The following is a 20,737-nucleotide window of genomic DNA, read 5'->3' as shown; positions in this document are numbered from 1 at the left end:
AATGGTCATCCAAGGTTTGGTAAGTGCACTTTACTATTCAACATATTGAAAGATTGCATGTGATTTGTCTTTGTTAATGGTCATCCAAGGTTTGGTAAGTGCACTTTACTATATAACACATTGAAAGATTGCATGTGATTTGTCTTTGTTAATGGTCATCCAAGGTTTGGTAAGTACGCTTTACTATTCAACATATGTGATTTGTCTTTGTTAATGGTCATCCAAGGTTTGGTAAGTACGCTTTACTATATAACACATTCAAAGATTGCATGCGATTTGTCTTTGTTAATGGTCATCCAAGGTTTGGTAAGTGCACTTTACTATTCAACATATTGAAAGATTGCATGTGATTTGTCTTTGTTAATGGTCATCCAAGGTTTGGTAAGTACGCTTTACTATATAACATATTGAAAGATTGCACGTGATTTGTCTTTGTTAATGGTCATCCAAGGTTTGGTAAGTACGCTTTACTATATAGCACATTGAAATATTGCATACGATTTGTCTTTGTTAATGGTCACCCAAGGTTTGGAAAGTGCGCTTTACTATATAACACATTGAAAGATTGCATGTAATTTGTCTTTGTTAATGGTCATCCAAGGTTTGGTAAGTGCACTTTGCTATATAACACATTGAAAGATTGCATGTAATTTGTCTTTGTTAATGGTCACCCAAGGTTTGGTAAGTGCACTTTACTATATAACACATTGCAAGATTGCATGCGATTTGTCTTTGTTAATGGTCATCCAAGTTTTGGTATGTGCACTTTACTATATAACACATTGAAAGATTGCATGTGATTTGTCTTTGTTAATGGTCACCCAAGGTTTGGAAAGTGCACTTTACTATATAACACATTGAAACATTGCATGTGATTTGTCTTTGTTAATGGTCACCCAAGGTTTGGTAAGTACGCTTTACTATATAACACATTGAAATATTGCATGTAATTTGTCTTTGTTAATGGTCACCCAAGGTTTGGTAAGTGCACTTTACTATATAACACATTGAAAGATTGCATGTAATCTGGCTTTGTTAATGGACACACAAGATTTGGAAAGTGCGCTTTACTATGGAACACAATGAAACATTGCATGCGATTTGTTTTTGTTAATGGACACCCAAGATTTGGTAAGTGCACTTTACTATACGCTTTACTATATAACACATTGCAAGATTGCATGTGATTTGTCTTTGTTAATGGTCATCCAAGGTTTGGTAAGTGCACTTTACTATATAGCACATTTAAATATTGCATACGATTTGTCTTTGTTAATGGTCACCCAAGGTTTGGAAAGTGCGCTTTACTATATAGCACATTGAAAGATTGCATGTAATCTGGCTTTGTTAATGGACACACAAGATTTGGAAAGTGCGCTTTACTATGGAACACAATGAAACATTGCATGCGATTTGTTTTTGTTAATGGACACCCAAGATTTGGTAAGTGCACTTTACTATATAACACATTGAAAGCTTGCATGTAATCTGTCTTTGTTAATGGACACCCAAGATTTGGTAAGTGCACTTTACTATATAGCACATTGAAAGCTTGCATATAATCTGTCTTTGTTAATGGACACCCAAGATTTGGAAAGTGCGCTTTACTATTGAACACAATTTGTTTTTGTTAATGGTCATCCAAGGTTTGGTAAGTGCACTTTACTATTCAACACATTGAAACATTGCATGTGATTTGTCTTTGTTAATGGTCACCCAAGGTTTGGTAAGTGCACTTTACTATATAACACATTGAAATATTGCATGTAATTTGTCTTTGTTAATGGTCATCCAAGGTTTGGTAAGTGCACTTTACTATTCAACACATTGAAACATTGCATGTGATTTGTCTTTGTTAATGGTCATCCAAGGTTTGGTAAGTGCACTTTACTATTCAACACATTGAAACATTGCATGTGATTTGTCTTTGTTAATGGTCACCCAAGGTTTGGTAAGTACGCTTTACTATATAACACATTGAAACATTGCATGTGATTTGTCTTTGTTAATGGTCACCCAAGGTTTGGTAAGTGCACTTTACTATATAACACATTGAAATATTGCATGTAATTTGTCTTTGTTAATGGTCATCCAAGGTTTGGTAAGTGCACTTTACTATTCAACACATTGAAACATTGCATGTGATTTGTCTTTGTTAATGGTCACCCAAGGTTTGGTAAGTGCACTTTACTATATAACACATTGAAATATTGCATGTAATTTGTCTTTGTTAATGGTCATCCAAGGTTTGGAAAGTGCGCTTTACTATTCAACACATTGAAACATTGCATGTGATTTGTCTTTGTTAATGGTCACCCAAGGTTTGGTAAGTGCACTTTACTATATAACACATTGAAAGATTGCATGTGATTTGTCTTTGTTAATGGTCATCCAAGGTTTGGTAAGTACGCTTTACTATATAACACATTGCAAGATTGCATGTAATTTGTCTTTGTTAATGATCACCCAAGGTTTGGTAAGTACACTTTACTATATAACACATTGAAAGATTGCATGTAATTTGTCTTTGTTAATGGTCACCCAAGGTTTGGAAAGTGCACTTTACTATATAACACATTGAAAGATTGCATGTGATTTGTCTTTGTTAATGGTCACCCAAGGTTTGGTAAGTGCACTTTACTATATAACACATTGAAAGATTGCATGTGATTTGTCTTTGTTAATGGTCATCCAAGGTTTGGAAAGTGCGCTTTACTATTCAACACATTGAAACATTGCATGTGATTTGTCTTTGTTAATGGTCACCCAAGGTTTGGAAAGTGCACTTTACTATATAACACATTGAAAGATTGCATGTAATTTGTCTTTGTTAATGGTCATCCAAGGTTTGGTAAGTACGCTTTACTATATAACACATTGCAAGATTGCATGTAATTTGTCTTTGTTAATGATCACCCAAGGTTTGGTAAGTACACTTTACTATATAACACATTGAAAGATTGCATGTAATTTGTCTTTGTTAATGGTCACCCAAGGTTTGGAAAGTGCACTTTACTATATAACACATTGAAAGATTGCATGTGATTTGTCTTTGTTAATGGTCACCCAAGGTTTGGTAAGTGCACTTTACTATATAACACATTGAAAGATTGCATGTGATTTGTCTTTGTTAATGGTCATCCAAGGTTTGGAAAGTGCACTTTACTATATAACACATTGCAAGATTGCATGTAATTTGTCTTTGTTAATGGTCACCCAAGGCTTGGTAAGTGCACTTTGTTAATGGTCACCCAAGGCTTGGTAAGTGCACTTTACTATATAACACATTGCAAGATTGCATGTAATTTGTCTTTGTTAATGGTCACCCAAGGTTTGGTAAGTGCACTTTACTATATAACACATTGAAAGATTGCATGTAATTTGTCTTTGTTAATGGTCACCCAAGGCTTGGTAAGTGCACTTTACTATATAACACATTGAAAGATTGCATGTAATTTGTCTTTGTTAATGGTCACCCAAGGTTTGGTAAGTGCACTTTACTATATAACACATTGAAACCTTGCATGTAATTTGTCTTTGTTAATGGTCACCCAAGGTTTGGTAAGTGCACTTTACTATATAACACATTGCAAGATTGCATGCGATTTGTCTTTGTTAATGGTCACCCAAGGCTTGGTAAGTGCACTTGACTATATAACACATTGCAAGATTGCATGTAATTTGTCTTTGTTAATGGTCACCCAAGGTTTGGTAAGTGCACTTTACTATATAACACATTGAAAGATTGCATGTGATTTGTCTTTGTTAATGGTCACCCAAGGCTTGGTAAGTGCACTTTACTATATAAAACATTGCAAGATTGCATGTAATTTGTCTTTGTTAATGGTCACCCAAGGTTTGGTAAGTGCACTTTACTATATAACACATTGAAAGATTGCATGTGATTTGTCTTTGTTAATGGTCACCCAAGGTTTGGTAAGTGCACTTTACTATATAACACATTGAAAGATTGCATGTAATTTGTCTTTGTTAATGGTCACCCAAGGCTTGGTAAGTGCACTTTACTATATAACACATTGAAAGATTGCATGTAATTTGTCTTTGTTAATGGTCACCCAAGGTTTGGTAAGTGCACTTTACTATATAACACATTGAAAGATTGCATGTGATTTGTCTTTGTTAATGGTCACCCAAGGTTTGGTAAGTGCACTTTACTATATAACACATTGCAAGATTGCATGCGATTTGTCTTTGTTAATGGTCACCCAAGGCTTGGTAAGTGCACTTTACTATATAACACATTGAAAGATTGCATGCGATTTGTCTTTGTTAATGGTCACCCAAGGCTTGGTAAGTACACTTTACTATATAACACATTGCAAGATTGCATGTAATTTGTCTTTGTTAATGGTCACCCAAGGTTTGGTAAGTGCACTTTACTATATAACACATTGAAAGATTGCATGTGATTTGTCTTTGTTAATGGTCACCCAAGGTTTGGTAAGTGCACTTTACTATATAACACATTGAAAGATTGCATGTAATTTGTCTTTGTTAATGGTCACCCAAGGCTTGGTAAGTGCACTTTACTATATAACACATTGAAAGATTGCATGTAATTTGTCTTTGTTAATGGTCACCCAAGGTTTGGTAAGTGCACTTTACTATATAACACATTGAAACATTGCATGTAATTTGTCTTTAATGGTCACCCAAGGTTTGGTAAGTACGCTTTACTATATAACACATTGCAAGATTGCATGCGATTTGTCTTTGTTAATGGACACCCAAGGTTTGGAAAGTACGCTTTACTATTCAACACATTGAAATATTGCATGTAATTTGTCTTTGTTAATGGTCATCCAAGGTTTGGAAAGTGCACTTTACTATATAACACATTGAAATATTGCATGTGATTTGTCTTTGTTAATGGTTACCCAAGGTTTGGAAAGTACGCTTTACTATATAACACATTGAAAGATTGCATGTGATTTGTCTTTGTTAATGGTCATCCAAGGTTTGGTAAGTACACTTTACTATATAACACATTGAAACATTGCATGTGATTTGTCTTTGTTAATGGTCACCCAAGGTTTGGAAAGTGCACTTTACTATATAACACATTGAAAGATTGCATGTGATTTGTCTTTGTTAATGGTCACCCAAGGTTTGGTAAGTGCACTTTACTATATAACACATTGAAAGATTGCATGCGATTTGTCTTTGTTAATGGTCACCCAAGGCTTGGTAAGTGCACTTTACTATATAACACATTGAAATATTGCATGTGATTTGTCTTTGTTAATGGTCACCCAAGGTTTGGAAAGTACACTTTACTATATAACACATTGAAAGATTGCATGTAATTTGTCTTTGTTAATGGTCACCCAAGGCTTGGTAAGTGCACTTTACTATATAACACATTGAAAGATTGCATGTGATTTGTCTTTGTTAATGGTCATCCAAGGTTTGGTAAGTGCACTTTACTATATAACACATTGAAAGATTGCATGTGATTTGTCTTTGTTAATGGTCATCCAAGGTTTGGTAAGTACACTTTACTATATAACACATTGAAAGATTGCATGTAATTTGTCTTTGTTAATGGTCACCCAAGGTTTGGTAAGTGCACTTTACTATATAACACATTGAAATATTGCATGTGATTTGTCTTTGTTAATGGTCACCCAAGGCTTGGTAAGTACACTTTACTATATAACACATTGAAAGATTGCATGTAATTTGTCTTTGTTAATGGTCACCCAAGGTTTGGTAAGTGCACTTTACTATATAACACATTGAAAGATTGCATGTAATTTGTCTTTGTTAATGGTCACCCAAGGTTTGGTAAGTGCACTTTACTATATAACACATTGAAATATTGCATGTAATTTGTCTTTGTTAATGGTCATGCAAGTTTTGGTATGTGCACTTTACTATATAACACATTGAAAGATTGCATGTAATCTGGCTTTGTTAATGGACACCCAAGTTTGGTAAGTGCACTTTACTATACGCTTTACTATATAACACATTGAAATATTGTATGTGATTTGTCTTTGTTAATGGTCATCCAAGGTTTGGTAAGTGCACTTTACTATTCAACACATTGAAAGATTGCATGTGATTTATCTTTGTTAATGGTCACCCAAGGTTTGGTAAGTGCACTTTACTATATAACACATTGAAATATTGCATGTAATTTGTCTTTGTTAATGGTCATCCAAGGTTTGGTAAGTGCACTTTACTATTCAACACATTGAAACATTGCATGTGATTTATCTTTGTTAATGGTCACCCAAGGTTTGGTAAGTGCACTTTACTATATAACACATTGAAATATTGCATGTAATTTGTCTTTGTTAATGGTCATCCAAGGTTTGGTAAGTGCACTTTACTATTCAACACATTGAAACATTGCATGTGATTTGTCTTTGTTAATGGTCACCCAAGGTTTGGTAAGTGCACTTTACTATATAACACATTGAAATATTGCATGTAATTTGTCTTTGTTAATGGTCATCCAAGGTTTGGTAAGTGCACTTTACTATTCAACACATTGAAACATTGCATGTGATTTGTCTTTGTTAATGGTCACCCAAGGTTTGGTAAGTGCACTTTACTATATAACACATTGAAATATTGCATGTAATTTGTCTTTGTTAATGGTCATCCAAGGTTTGGAAAGTGCGCTTTACTATTCAACACATTGAAACATTGCATGTGATTTGTCTTTGTTAATGGTCACCCAAGGTTTGGTAAGTGCACTTTACTATATAACACATTGAAAGATTGCATGTAATTTGTCTTTGTTAATGGTCACCCAAGGCTTGGTAAGTGCACTTTACTATATAACACATTGAAAGATTGCATGTGATTTGTCTTTGTTAATGATCACCCAAGGTTTGGAAAGTGCACTTTACTATATAACACATTGAAAGATTGCATGTAATTTGTCTTTGTTAATGGTCACCCAAGGTTTGGTAAGTGCACTTTACTATATAACACATTGAAAGATTGCATGTAATTTGTCTTTGTTAATGGTCACCCAAGGTTTGGTAAGTACGCTTTACTATATAACACATTGAAAGATTGCATGTAATTTGTCTTTGTTAATGGTCATCCAAGGTTTGGTAAGTGCACTTTACTATATAACACATTGAAAGATTGCATGTAATTTGTCTTTGTTAATGGTCACCCAAGGTTTGGTAAGTACGCTTTACTATATAACACATTGAAAGATTGCATGTAATTTGTCTTTGTTAATGGTCACCCAAGGTTTGGTAAGTGCACTTTACTATATAACACATTGCAAGATTGCATGCGATTTGTCTTTGTTAATGGTCACCCAAGGTTTGGAAAGTGCACTTTACTATATAACACATTGAAAGATTGCATGTAATTTGTCTTTGTTAATGGTCACCCAAGGTTTGGTAAGTGCACTTTACTATATAACACATTGAAATATTGCATGTAATTTGTCTTTGTTAATGGTCATCCAAGGTTTGGAAAGTACACTTTACTATATAACACATTGAAAGATTGCATGTGATTTGTCTTTGTTAATGGTCACCCAAGGTTTGGTAAGTGCACTTTACTATATAACACATTGCAAGATTGCATGTAATTTGTCTTTGTTAATGGTCACCCAAGGTTTGGAAAGTGCACTTTACTATATAACACATTGAAAGATTGCATGTAATTTGTCTTTGTTAATGGTCACCCAAGGTTTGGTAAGTGCACTTTACTATATAACACATTGAAATATTGCATGTAATTTGTCTTTGTTAATGGTCATCCAAGGTTTGGAAAGTACACTTTACTATATAACACATTGAAATATTGCATGTGATTTGTCTTTGTTAATGGTCATCCAAGGTTTGGAAAGTACACTTTACTATATAACACATTGAAATATTGCATGTGATTTGTCTTTGTTAATGGTCATCCAAGGTTTGGTAAGTACACTTTACTATATAACACATTGAAAGATTGCATGTGATTTGTCTTTGTTAATGGTCACCCAAGGTTTGGTAAGTGCACTTTACTATATAACACATTGCAAGATTGCATGTAATTTGTCTTTGTTAATGGTCACCCAAGGTTTGGAAAGTGCACTTTACTATATAACACATTGAAAGATTGCATGTAATTTGTCTTTGTTAATGGTCACCCAAGGTTTGGTAAGTGCACTTTACTATATAACACATTGAAATATTGCATGTAATTTGTCTTTGTTAATGGTCATCCAAGGTTTGGAAAGTACACTTTACTATATAACACATTGAAATATTGCATGTGATTTGTCTTTGTTAATGGTCACCCAAGGTTTGGTAAGTGCACTTTACTATATAACACATTGAAAGATTGCATGTGATTTGTCTTTGTTAATGGTCACCCAAGGTTTGGTAAGTGCACTTTACTATATAACACATTGAAAGATTGCATGTAATTTGTCTTTGTTAATGGTCACCCAAGGTTTGGTAAGTGCACTTTACTATATAACACATTGAAAGATTGCATGTAATTTGTCTTTGTTAATGGTCACCCAAGGTTTGGTAAGTGCACTTTACTATATAACACATTGAAAGATTGCATGTGATTTGTCTTTGTTAATGGTCATCCAAGGTTTGGTAAGTGCACTTTACTATTCAACACATTGAAACATTGCATGTGATTTGTCTTTGTTAATGGTCATCCAAGGTTTGGAAAGTGCACTTTGCTATATAACACATTGAAATATTGCATGTAATTTGTCTTTGTTAATGGTCACCCAAGGTTTGGTAAGTGCACTTTACTATATAACACATTGAAAGATTGCATGTAATTTGTCTTTGTTAATGGTCACCCAAGGTTTGGTAAGTGCACTTTACTATATAACACATTGAAACATTGCATGTGATTTGTCTTTGTTAATGGTCACCCAAGGCTTGGTAAGTGCACTTTACTATATAACACATTGAAATATTGCATGTAATTTGTCTTTGTTAATGGTCACCCAAGGTTTGGAAAGTGCACTTTACTATATAACACATTGAAAGATTGCATGTGATTTGTCTTTGTTAATGGTCACCCAAGGTTTGGTAAGTGCACTTTACTATATAACACATTGAAACATTGCATGTAATTTGTCTTTGTTAATGGTCATCCAAGGTTTGGTAAGTACGCTTTACTATATAACACATTGAAAGATTGCATGTAATTTGTCTTTGTTAATGGTCACCCAAGGTTTGGTAAGTGCACTTTACTATATAACACATTGAAACATTGCATGTGATTTGTCTTTGTTAATGGTCACCCAAGGTTTGGTAAGTGCACTTTACTATATAACGCATTGAAAGATTGCATGTAATTTGTCTTTGTTAATGGTCATCCAAGGTTTGGTAAGTGCACTTTACTATATAACACATTGAAAGATTGCATGTGATTTGTCTTTGTTAATGGTCACCCAAGGTTTGGAAAGTGCGCTTTACTATATAACACATTGAAATATTGCATGTAATTTGTCTTTGTTAATGGTCATCCAAGGTTTGGAAAGTGCACTTTACTATATAACGCATTGAAAGATTGCATGTAATTTGTCTTTGTTAATGGTCATCCAAGGTTTGGTAAGTGCACTTTACTATATAACACATTGAAAGATTGCATGTGATTTGTCTTTGTTAATGGTCACCCAAGGTTTGGAAAGTGCGCTTTACTATATAACACATTGAAAGATTGCATGTGATTTGTCTTTGTTAATGGTCATCCAAGGTTTGGTAAGTGCACTTTACTATATAACACATTGAAAGATTGCATGTAATTTGTCTTTGTTAATGGTCATCCAAGGTTTGGTAAGTGCACTTTACTATATAACACATTGAAAGATTGCATGTGATTTGTCTTTGTTAATGGTCATCCAAGGTTTGGTAAGTGCACTTTGCTATATAACACATTGAAATATTGCATGTAATTTGTCTTTGTTAATGGTCATCCAAGGTTTGGAAAGTGCACTTTACTATATAACACATTGAAAGATTGCATGTAATTTGTCTTTGTTAATGGTCACCCAAGGCTTGGTAAGTACACTTTACTATATAACACATTGAAATATTGCATGTAATTTGTCTTTGTTAATGGTCACCCAAGGTTTGGAAAGTGCACTTTACTATATAACACATTGAAAGATTGCATGTAATTTGTCTTTGTTAATGGTCACCCAAGGTTTGGTAAGTGCACTTTACTATATAACACATTGAAATATTGCATGTAATTTGTCTTTGTTAATGGTCACCCAAGGCTTGGTAAGTGCACTTTACTATATAACACATTGAAAGATTGCATGTGATTTGTCTTTGTTAATGGTCATCCAAGGTTTGGTAAGTGCACTTTACTATATAACACATTTAAATATTGCATGTGATTTGTCTTTGTTAATGGTCACCCAAGGTTTGGAAAGTGCGCTTTACTATATAACACATTGAAATATTGCATGTAATTTGTCTTTGTTAATGGTCACCCAAGGTTTGGTAAGTGCACTTTACTATATAACACATTGAAAGATTGCATGTGATTTGTCTTTGTTAATGGTCATCCAAGGTTTGGTAAGTGCACTTTACTATATAACACATTGAAATATTGCATGTAATTTGTCTTTGTTAATGGTCACCCAAGGCTTGGTAAGTGCACTTTACTATATAACACATTGAAAGATTGCATGTGATTTGTCTTTGTTAATGGTCATCCAAGGTTTGGTAAGTGCACTTTACTATATAACACATTTAAATATTGCATGTGATTTGTCTTTGTTAATGGTCACCCAAGGTTTGGAAAGTGCGCTTTACTATATAACACATTGAAATATTGCATGTAATTTGTCTTTGTTAATGGTCACCCAAGGTTTGGTAAGTGCACTTTACTATATAACACATTGAAATATTGCATGTAATTTGTCTTTGTTAATGGTCACCCAAGGTTTGGTAAGTGCACTTTACTATATAACACATTGAAATATTGCATGTAATTTGTCTTTGTTAATGGTCACCCAAGGCTTGGTAAGTGCACTTTACTATATAACACATTGAAAGATTGCATGTGATTTGTCTTTGTTAATGGTCATCCAAGGTTTGGTAAGTGCACTTTACTATATAACACATTGAAAGATTGCATGTGATTTGTCTTTGTTAATGGTCACCCAAGGTTTGGTAAGTGCGCTTTACTATATAACACATTGAAAGATTGCATGCGATTTGTCTTTGTTAATGGTCACCCAAGGTTTGGTAAGTACACTTTACTATATAACACATTGAAAGATTGCATGTGATTTGTCTTTGTTAATGGTCACCCAAGGTTTGGAAAGTGCGCTTTACTATATAACACATTGAAAGATTGCATGTGATTTGTCTTTGTTAATGGTCATCCAAGGTTTGGTAAGTGCACTTTGCTATATAACACATTGAAATATTGCATGTAATTTGTCTTTGTTAATGGTCATCCAAGGTTTGGAAAGTGCACTTTACTATATAACACATTGAAAGATTGCATGTAATTTGTCTTTGTTAATGGTCACCCAAGGTTTGGTAAGTGCACTTTACTATATAACACATTGAAATATTGCATGTAATTTGTCTTTGTTAATGGTCACCCAAGGCTTGGTAAGTGCACTTTACTATATAACACATTGAAATATTGCATGTAATTTGTCTTTGTTAATGGTCATCCAAGGTTTGGTAAGTACGCTTTACTATATAACACATTGAAAGATTGCATGTAATTTGTCTTTGTTAATGGTCATCCAAGGTTTGGTAAGTGCACTTTACTATTCAACACATTGAAACATTGCATGTGATTTGTCTTTGTTAATGGTCACCCAAGGCTTGGTAAGTGCACTTTACTATATAACACATTGAAAGATTGCATGTGATTTGTCTTTGTTAATGGTCATCCAAGGTTTGGTAAGTACACTTTACTATATAACACATTGAAAGATTGCATGTAATTTGTCTTTGTTAATGGTCACCCAAGGCTTGGTAAGTGCACTTTACTATATAACACATTGAAAGATTGCATGTGATTTGTCTTTGTTAATGGTCATCCAAGGTTTGGTAAGTGCACTTTACTATATAACACATTGAAAGATTGCATGTAATTTGTCTTTGTTAATGGTCACCCAAGGTTTGGTAAGTGCACTTTACTATATAACACATTGCAAGATTGCATGTAATTTGTCTTTGTTAATGGTCACCCAAGGCTTGGTAAGTACACTTTACTATATAACACATTGAAAGATTGCATGTAATTTGTCTTTGTTAATGGTCACCCAAGGCTTGGTAAGTGCACTTTACTATATAACACATTGAAAGATTGCATGTGATTTGTCTTTGTTAATGGTCATCCAAGGTTTGGTAAGTACACTTTACTATATAACACATTGAAAGATTGCATGTAATTTGTCTTTGTTAATGGTCACCCAAGGCTTGGTAAGTACACTTTACTATATAACACATTGAAAGATTGCATGTGATTTGTCTTTGTTAATGGTCACCCAAGGTTTGGTAAGTGCACTTTACTATATAACACATTGAAAGATTGCATGTGATTTGTCTTTGTTAATGGTCACCCAAGGTTTGGAAAGTGCGCTTTACTATATAACACATTGAAATATTGCATGTAATTTGTCTTTGTTAATGGTCACCCAAGGCTTGGTAAGTGCACTTTACTATACGCTTTACTATATAACACATTGAAACATTGCATGTAATTTGTCTTTGTTAATGGTCACCCAAGGTTTGGTAAGTGCACTTTACTATACGCTTTACTATATGGCTACGTGTCTTGAGCTCGCCCCATTTTGCGTTGCGCAGCCTTTTTGAGCATATTTACATCTTTCGAGCTTGAAATCAACATAACATTTTACATATGTACCTCACCCTATCAAAAGTATACATTTCCTGAAAGGAAATTGCATGAGGAATCCAAATATGGCATTGAAAAAACTATAGGAAGTAGGGTAAAGTTGTCCAGACTGAAAATATCACCTAAAAATTTACTTTTTTCATTTTTTATCTTTCAAACCACATTTTTTAACCTCTACCCCTACCTTTGATTTCTCATCATATTTGAACTCCCCATGAAATTTCCCTTCAGAAAATGTATACTTTTATAGGGGTAGGGTATACTATATAGATTTACTTACTGCTTTGGTAAATGACCTCAGATGACCTTTGACATGTGACCTTTGATCCCATGTGTGACCTAAAACATAGCTTAGCTAATACCTCTTCACTCATGGACTCTTGGGTCCAAGTTGCATGGACAGGGACCTTATACTTATGAAGTGGGAGCAATTTTAAAAATCAAGTACAATGCCGTGTCTTCCATAGGGTTTGTACAGGCCCGCTTCCGCACCTCCGCTTCCGCCTCCTCCACCCTCAATACTCATAATATAAAATGACACTTCTCCAGTATCCTGCAACTTTATGTCATGAAATTTGCACAGCACAGAGAAGGGATTTTAAGCTTTAAAATGATACCACAACCAAAGGTGTGGCTTGCATGGTTGTAAAGTTATAGTAAATTTATTACAGAGAGATACAGAAAAACGCAACGCCTCCACCCTATTTGGGAGGCGACTTCAAGACACATGGCCATATAACACATTGAAACATTGCATGTGATTTGTCTTTGTTAATGGTCATCCAAGGTTTGGTAAGTGCACTTTACTATATAACACATTGAAAGATTGCATGCGATTTGTCTTTGTTAATGGTCATCCAAGGTTTGGTAAGTGCACTTTACTATATAACACATTGCAAGATTGCATGTAATTTGTCTTTGTTAATGGTCACCCAAGGCTTGGTAAGTACACTTTACTATATAACACATTGAAAGATTGCATGTAATTTGTCTTTGTTAATGGTCACCCAAGGCTTGGTAAGTGCACTTTACTATATAACACATTGAAAGATTGCATGTGATTTGTCTTTGTTAATGGTCATCCAAGGTTTGGTAAGTACACTTTACTATATAACACATTGAAAGATTGCATGTAATTTGTCTTTGTTAATGGTCACCCAAGGCTTGGTAAGTACACTTTACTATATAACACATTGAAAGATTGCATGTGATTTGTCTTTGTTAATGGTCACCCAAGGTTTGGTAAGTGCACTTTACTATATAACGCATTGAAAGATTGCATGTAATTTGTCTTTGTTAATGGTCACCCAAGGCTTGGTAAGTGCACTTTACTATATAACACATTGAAAGATTGCATGTGATTTGTCTTTGTTAATGGTCATCCAAGGTTTGGTAAGTACACTTTACTATATAACACATTGAAAGATTGCATGTAATTTGTCTTTGTTAATGGTCACCCAAGGCTTGGTAAGTGCACTTTACTATATAACACATTGAAAGATTGCATGTGATTTGTCTTTGTTAATGGTCATCCAAGGTTTGGTAAGTGCACTTTACTATATAACACATTGAAAGATTGCATGTAATTTGTCTTTGTTAATGGTCACCCAAGGTTTGGTAAGTGCACTTTACTATATAACACATTGCAAGATTGCATGTAATTTGTCTTTGTTAATGGTCACCCAAGGCTTGGTAAGTGCACTTTACTATATAACACATTGAAAGATTGCATGTAATTTGTCTTTGTTAATGGTCACCCAAGGTTTGGTAAGTGCACTTTACTATATAACACATTGAAAGATTGCATGTAATTTGTCTTTGTTAATGGTCACCCAAGGCTTGGTAAGTGCACTTTACTATATAACACATTGAAAGATTGCATGTGATTTGTCTTTGTTAATGGTCATCCAAGGTTTGGTAAGTACACTTTACTATATAACACATTGAAAGATTGCATGTAATTTGTCTTTGTTAATGGTCACCCAAGGCTTGGTAAGTACACTTTACTATATAACACATTGAAAGATTGCATGTGATTTGTCTTTGTTAATGGTCACCCAAGGTTTGGTAAGTGCACTTTACTATATAACACATTGAAAGATTGCATGCGATTTGTCTTTGTTAATGGTCATCCAAGGCTTGGTATGTGCACTTTACTATATAACACATTGAAAGATTGCATGTGATTTGTCTTTGTTAATGGTCACCCAAGGTTTGGAAAGTGCGCTTTACTATATAACACATTGAAAGATTGCATGTAATTTGTCTTTGTTAATGGTCATCCAAGGCTTGGTATGTGCACTTTACTATATAACACATTGAAAGATTGCATGTGATTTGTCTTTGTTAATGGTCATCCAAGGTTTGGTAAGTACACTTTACTATATAACACATTGAAAGATTGCATGTAATTTGTCTTTGTTAATGGTCACCCAAGGCTTGGTAAGTACACTTTACTATATAACACATTGAAAGATTGCATGTAATTTGTCTTTGTTAATGGTCATCCAAGGTTTGGAAAGTGCACTTTACTATATAACACATTGAAAGATTGCATGTAATTTGTCTTTGTTAATGGTCATCCAAGGCTTGGTATGTGCACTTTACTATATAACACATTGAAAGATTGCATGTGATTTGTCTTTGTTAATGGTCACCCAAGGTTTGGAAAGTGCGCTTTACTATATAACACATTGAAACATTGCATGTGATTTGTCTTTGTTAATGGTCACCCAAGTTTGGTAAGTGCACTTTACTATACGCTTTACTATATAACACATTGAAACATTGCATGTAATTTGTCTTTGTTAATGGTCACCCAAGGTTTGGTAAGTGCACTTTACTATATAACACATTGAAAGATTGCATGTAATTTGTCTTTGTTAATGGTCACCCAAGGTTTGGTAAGTGCACTTTACTATATAACACATTGCAAGATTGCATGTAATTTGTCTTTGTTAATGGTCACCCAAGGTTTGGAAAGTGCACTTTACTATATAACACATTGCAAGATTGCATGCGATTTGTCTTTGTTAATGGTCATCCAAGGTTTGGAAAGTGCACTTTACTATATAACACATTGAAAGATTGCATGTAATTTGTCTTTGTTAATGGTCACCCAAGGTTTGGTAAGTGCACTTTACTATATAACACATTGAAATATTGCATGTAATTTGTCTTTGTTAATGGTCACCCAAGGTTTGGAAAGTGCACTTTACTATATAACACATTGAAATATTGCATGTAATTTGTCTTTGTTAATGGTCACCCAAGGTTTGGTAAGTGCACTTTACTATTCAACACATTGAAACATTGCATGTGATTTGTCTTTGTTAATGGTCACCCAAGGTTTGGTAAGTGCACTTTACTATATAACGCATTGAAAGATTGCATGTGATTTGTCTTTGTTAATGGTCATCCAAGGTTTGGTAAGTACACTTTACTATATAACACATTGAAAGATTGCATGTGATTTGTCTTTGTTAATGGTCACCCAAGGTTTGGTAAGTACACTTTACTATATAACACATTGAAAGATTGCATGTGATTTGTCTTTGTTAATGGTCACCCAAGGTTTGGAAAGTGCACTTTACTATATAACACATTGAAAGATTGCATGTGATTTGTCTTTGTTAATGATCACCCAAGGTTTGGAAAGTGCACTTTACTATATAACACATTGAAAGATTGCATGTAATTTGTCTTTGTTAATGGTCACCCAAGGTTTGGTAAGTGCACTTTACTATATAACACATTGAAACCTTGCATGTAATTTGTCTTTGTTATAATGGGCACCCAAGGTTTGGAAAGTGCGCTTTACTATTCAAATATTGAAAGATTGCATACGATTTGTCTTTGTTAATGATAACCAGGCTTAATTACCAAGTGTAATTTAATACTATTTCACACATCTTAAAAGATCAAGTTATGCGATTTGCCTTTGATCACGGTCACCCAAGTTGCGCCTACTTCACTATACTATTTTATTAACACTTTGAAATATTGCACGTGATTTGTCTTGGTCATCCAGATTTGGGTAAGTGCGTGAATACTATTCATAATTTGAATGATTTTGATTTAACTAACGCCCTTTTACTCAAGAGACATTTTCTTAACCTTGATAATGTAAGTCAACATCAAATATGTATCATCATATTGTGCCTATTAGAGAAGAGTCCGTATATAGTTTGTCTAGAAAGACAATATCCACACCGTCGGCTCGCCTGACGGGGAGGGTTTAGTCCGTGTATGAAGGACTATCCCTGACCGAAGCAGAACATTAATATTACAATAAGTTGATAAATACAATATTTACCCAAATCAAGACTTTCCAGTAGGTATCACTTCGACTTGCTTTCAAGTTGTCTTCACCATCTTCCTCAGGAAATAAACTCATTATTCCTTTCCCTGAGGGCGAATCCATGTCTCGACCAAACGTCGGCAATCTTGACTTTGTGTCTTGTCCAAACGTCGGTACGAACCAAGCTGAACTGGCGACGATGTAGCCGTGAGTGGAGACGTTTGCTAGGAAATTGTCGTAAAGGAACGACGGGACAAATCCGCCTAATCCTGGTACGAAGAACATGACGGCGTAATCACCAGGCTCTGTTGGGTGATAGACTGTGTGCACAAAAGAAATTTTTAGTACAAAAGTACAAAACAAATTTTAAACCGTTCTTTCTCTTGTACTGGAAGAAAAAGCTAGAAAAGAAATGACCAAAAGGACTCTCCTGCGCTGAATTAAACAACCTGATTTGACGCGACCTATTGGTCACTTTACAACGTTGAGTGACACGTTCAAATTTGAAACCCTTTTCAGACAATTTTTTGAACCCTTTTCAGTGACATATGAATGGTTTACTTGGTGCAAGTAAAATAGACATGTCGATCAGCAGAAAAATGAGGTCTTTAGGTATATAGGTCAATAGATGTAAAAAACATGTATGGTGTCTCAGTGGGATGTTTTGGGGCTTTTTGGTGGCTTTCGGTGTGTACAATACCACATGAGTGTGTGGGTGTGGGGGTATAGTGAAATGGTCATGATGGTGTTCATAGAAGCAACTTGAAACAAGAGCCACCACTTACCAACAGCTCTTTTAGGTATTCCATCTGGTATTGATGTAAGAACAAACGACGAGACTTGTAGTTTTCCCGGATCGTAAGGGTTACCCGTGTCCACGTAAAGACAGGATACGGTAGCTGGAAAGACAGCACCTATAGTACACAAGATCGGTAAATGCGTTTCGATAAAGTGTTAACGTAGTGAAACGCTCTTGCACCAATTAACCGGACGCCGATGCATACATAATGCCAACTATATAATATCCAGTATAAGATTGAACACAGCATTATATACATTATTATGTTTTGATGAATCCAAGTATGTAAAAATATTGGATCCAAAACATTAATAATGATGATAAAATTCGATGTTTTACGCCCAATATTTATTGGTCTCGCTATGAGTTAAAAATCGTCCAATATTTTAAAAATCGTCCAATATTTTAAAACTCATAGCTCGACCAATATATGGGCTCAATCGATCCCATTATATCACAATACATGGATCTTAGTGACACACATGGAGCAAAGTTAATTGCCAACTTAGGGCAAGAACATTTTCGTCAAATTCCTCCCAATTCAAAGTTACCTTGCCCCCACCTCAGTCATTTTCGTGACCAGCCGGTGTTTGACGTCATCATTTGACCACGTCACTGAACTTATGACTAGAACTACCAAGGAATACCGCAAAATGATCTATATAAACAGTCTAAATGTGATTTATTTTTATTTAGTACAAAAAATAGTTATTTGGACCATTATCACATTTGTTTTAGCAAACTATATATATTTTATATAACATCAAGATCTGTCATCCATATCCCATGCCAGCTAGTGCTTTCTAAATATAAATGCACCTTACCTGCTACCGTCAAGATTGTAAACACCCATCCATAAGGTATAGCCATTTTGTTTGTCAATAATCACTACAAGTTTGGACTTTTATTTCGGGTTCAAAAGTCAGATTTAATTTTGACAGCTAATCTCTCACACTATGACCAGAACTTTACACCTGCATTATGATCAAGGTAAGTTGACAGGGGCGTCGCTAGACCAATCGGATTGGGGGAGCGGGGGGCGTGTGCGACAGCTTATTTTGCCGACGGAAAATATTTTTCCCTAAATGTGAATTGTAGGTTCCTTTTAGCTAGAGCGTCTAGGGACTAAATCTAGGGACTTAAAGTCGGTTCGAAGTGTTCAGTCCGAAACAATGTAAGTTTATGTAACAGCATTTAACTGCATTCAATAGAGGGCGCTATAATAAATTGTGATAATAACCAGGCGGTATAGGACACGCAACATGTGACGTACGAGGCTGGCAAAATATAAGGCTGACAGCCCCATTCAAAAAAGACGGTTAGCAGTTAGGCCTATGAAAACAACATACTTACAGTGGGGTACTTTGTCGTACCCCAACGGTTTTAGAGCAAAATTATTTTGTTTTGACACCACATAACAAATTTAGAATTGTTTGTGAAGATTTCATGATTATGTGTTAATCCAATGGCGACCTCAAAAATGGCGATATCGCATCCGCCGCCACCTGATAAAGACTGGGATGGGTTAACGGCAGGGTATGGAATGAAAAATACTAGAATAAGAATTGAAAAGAAAGAAAAAAACCCAGAAATGTCTAACCCTAACCTGAACACTTATCCTAACTCTACCCCTGTCCTAACTTTCGAACCTTCACGAACCATTGGGAGTAACAAACCCGGCTAACGAAACGTGTTTTCTAGTAAACCTTATTTTCGGAGGCTAGCGAACATCAGTTATTTTTGGACTAGTCAACCTTTATTTATTATACACACCGAAGCATACATTGGAAATCAGTGAAAATGTTGCAGGTTTCCCAGATAAGGCTGCCAGCAAACAGAAAACACCGTAAGGGTTAAGGTATGATATTATAAAGGGTATATAGGTCGACGTAAGGGTATAAAACGTTTTAATAACATTCAACTAAATTTCTGAAAACTTGCTTCAAAACATACTAACATAAATGTTATTTATATATAAATGTATTTACAAAATATCTTGCAAGTTTGCCCAAATATATTATACAATCTTATTTGACTATATATTATAGGCCTATAAACAAGCTGAACTTCTGACTGGTAGCTACTGGTTTATGCTAGTCGAATCCAATAAAGCAACGAATCATATAGCTCACCCCATTGACCAATTCTGTGCTAAATAGTGTCACCCCCGTTTTTGGCGGTTCGTAGCTCAACATACCTCCCAGATCGTACCCCAAACAAATCGTCTGTAGAATAACATGCCAATTGGACACAATCAATGAAATATTGAATATTTTATGAATAATTAATAATGGCATATAACGGTACCATAGTATGTCGGATTGATTTGTTGCCAAGTTTGAGGGTGACACATGTTTTGGATGGACTGAACGTTTGTTTTGGTGTTTATGGTGTGACCTTTTTTTACATGCCTGGAAGTTTAGGCCCTATAGGCCTATTCATGTGATTGGTCATCGACCTAAACCTGAAAGTGAAAGCCTGGAAGAAAAGTGAACTGTTCACTAGTGTTGTTGGGAGTGGCCGGGCGTTCTTTTCCAGTTAATGATATCTTAAATTCTGTTTCCTCATGCATGTACGTTTGATTTCCTTTCCACATTTCTAAATTAAGGGTCTCCAAAAGTCCAAAGAACCTTTGTGATAGGGTTCTTTGAAGAACAACCATATCACAAAGGTTCTTTATTGAACCTCTAAAGGTTCTCCAATTTTGTCACGTTACTCACGTATTTGGAACCCCGCGGTTCTTCAAAGAACCTTCATCAGTCATGATAAGCTTTTTTTTGACG

At 34.9% G+C, this 20,737-nt stretch overlaps 1 protein-coding gene across 1 annotated transcript in view; it reads right to left on the bottom strand.

The window, feature by feature from the left end:
- Nucleotides 1-18,824, bottom strand: part of LOC140140654 (uncharacterized) — a 29,623-nt gene extending 10,799 nt beyond the window's left edge. Inside the window, exons 1-3 of the mRNA XM_072162411.1 lie at nucleotides 18,779-18,824; nucleotides 17,941-18,069; nucleotides 17,171-17,475 (exon numbers count right to left, since the gene is read on the bottom strand). Of these exons, the coding sequence (XP_072018512.1) occupies nucleotides 17,171-17,475; nucleotides 17,941-18,069; nucleotides 18,779-18,824 (480 nt within the window). The remainder of the gene's footprint in view (nucleotides 1-17,170; nucleotides 17,476-17,940; nucleotides 18,070-18,778) is intronic.
- Nucleotides 18,825-20,737: the final 1,913 nt, after the last annotated feature.

The sequence above is a fragment of the Amphiura filiformis genome, chromosome 19, assembly GCF_039555335.1.
Source record: "Amphiura filiformis chromosome 19, Afil_fr2py, whole genome shotgun sequence".
In the NCBI taxonomy this organism is placed as follows: domain Eukaryota; kingdom Metazoa; phylum Echinodermata; class Ophiuroidea; order Amphilepidida; family Amphiuridae; genus Amphiura; species Amphiura filiformis.
The sequence above is the reverse complement of the archived record's forward strand: the minus strand, read 5'-3'. Positions and strand labels throughout refer to the sequence as shown.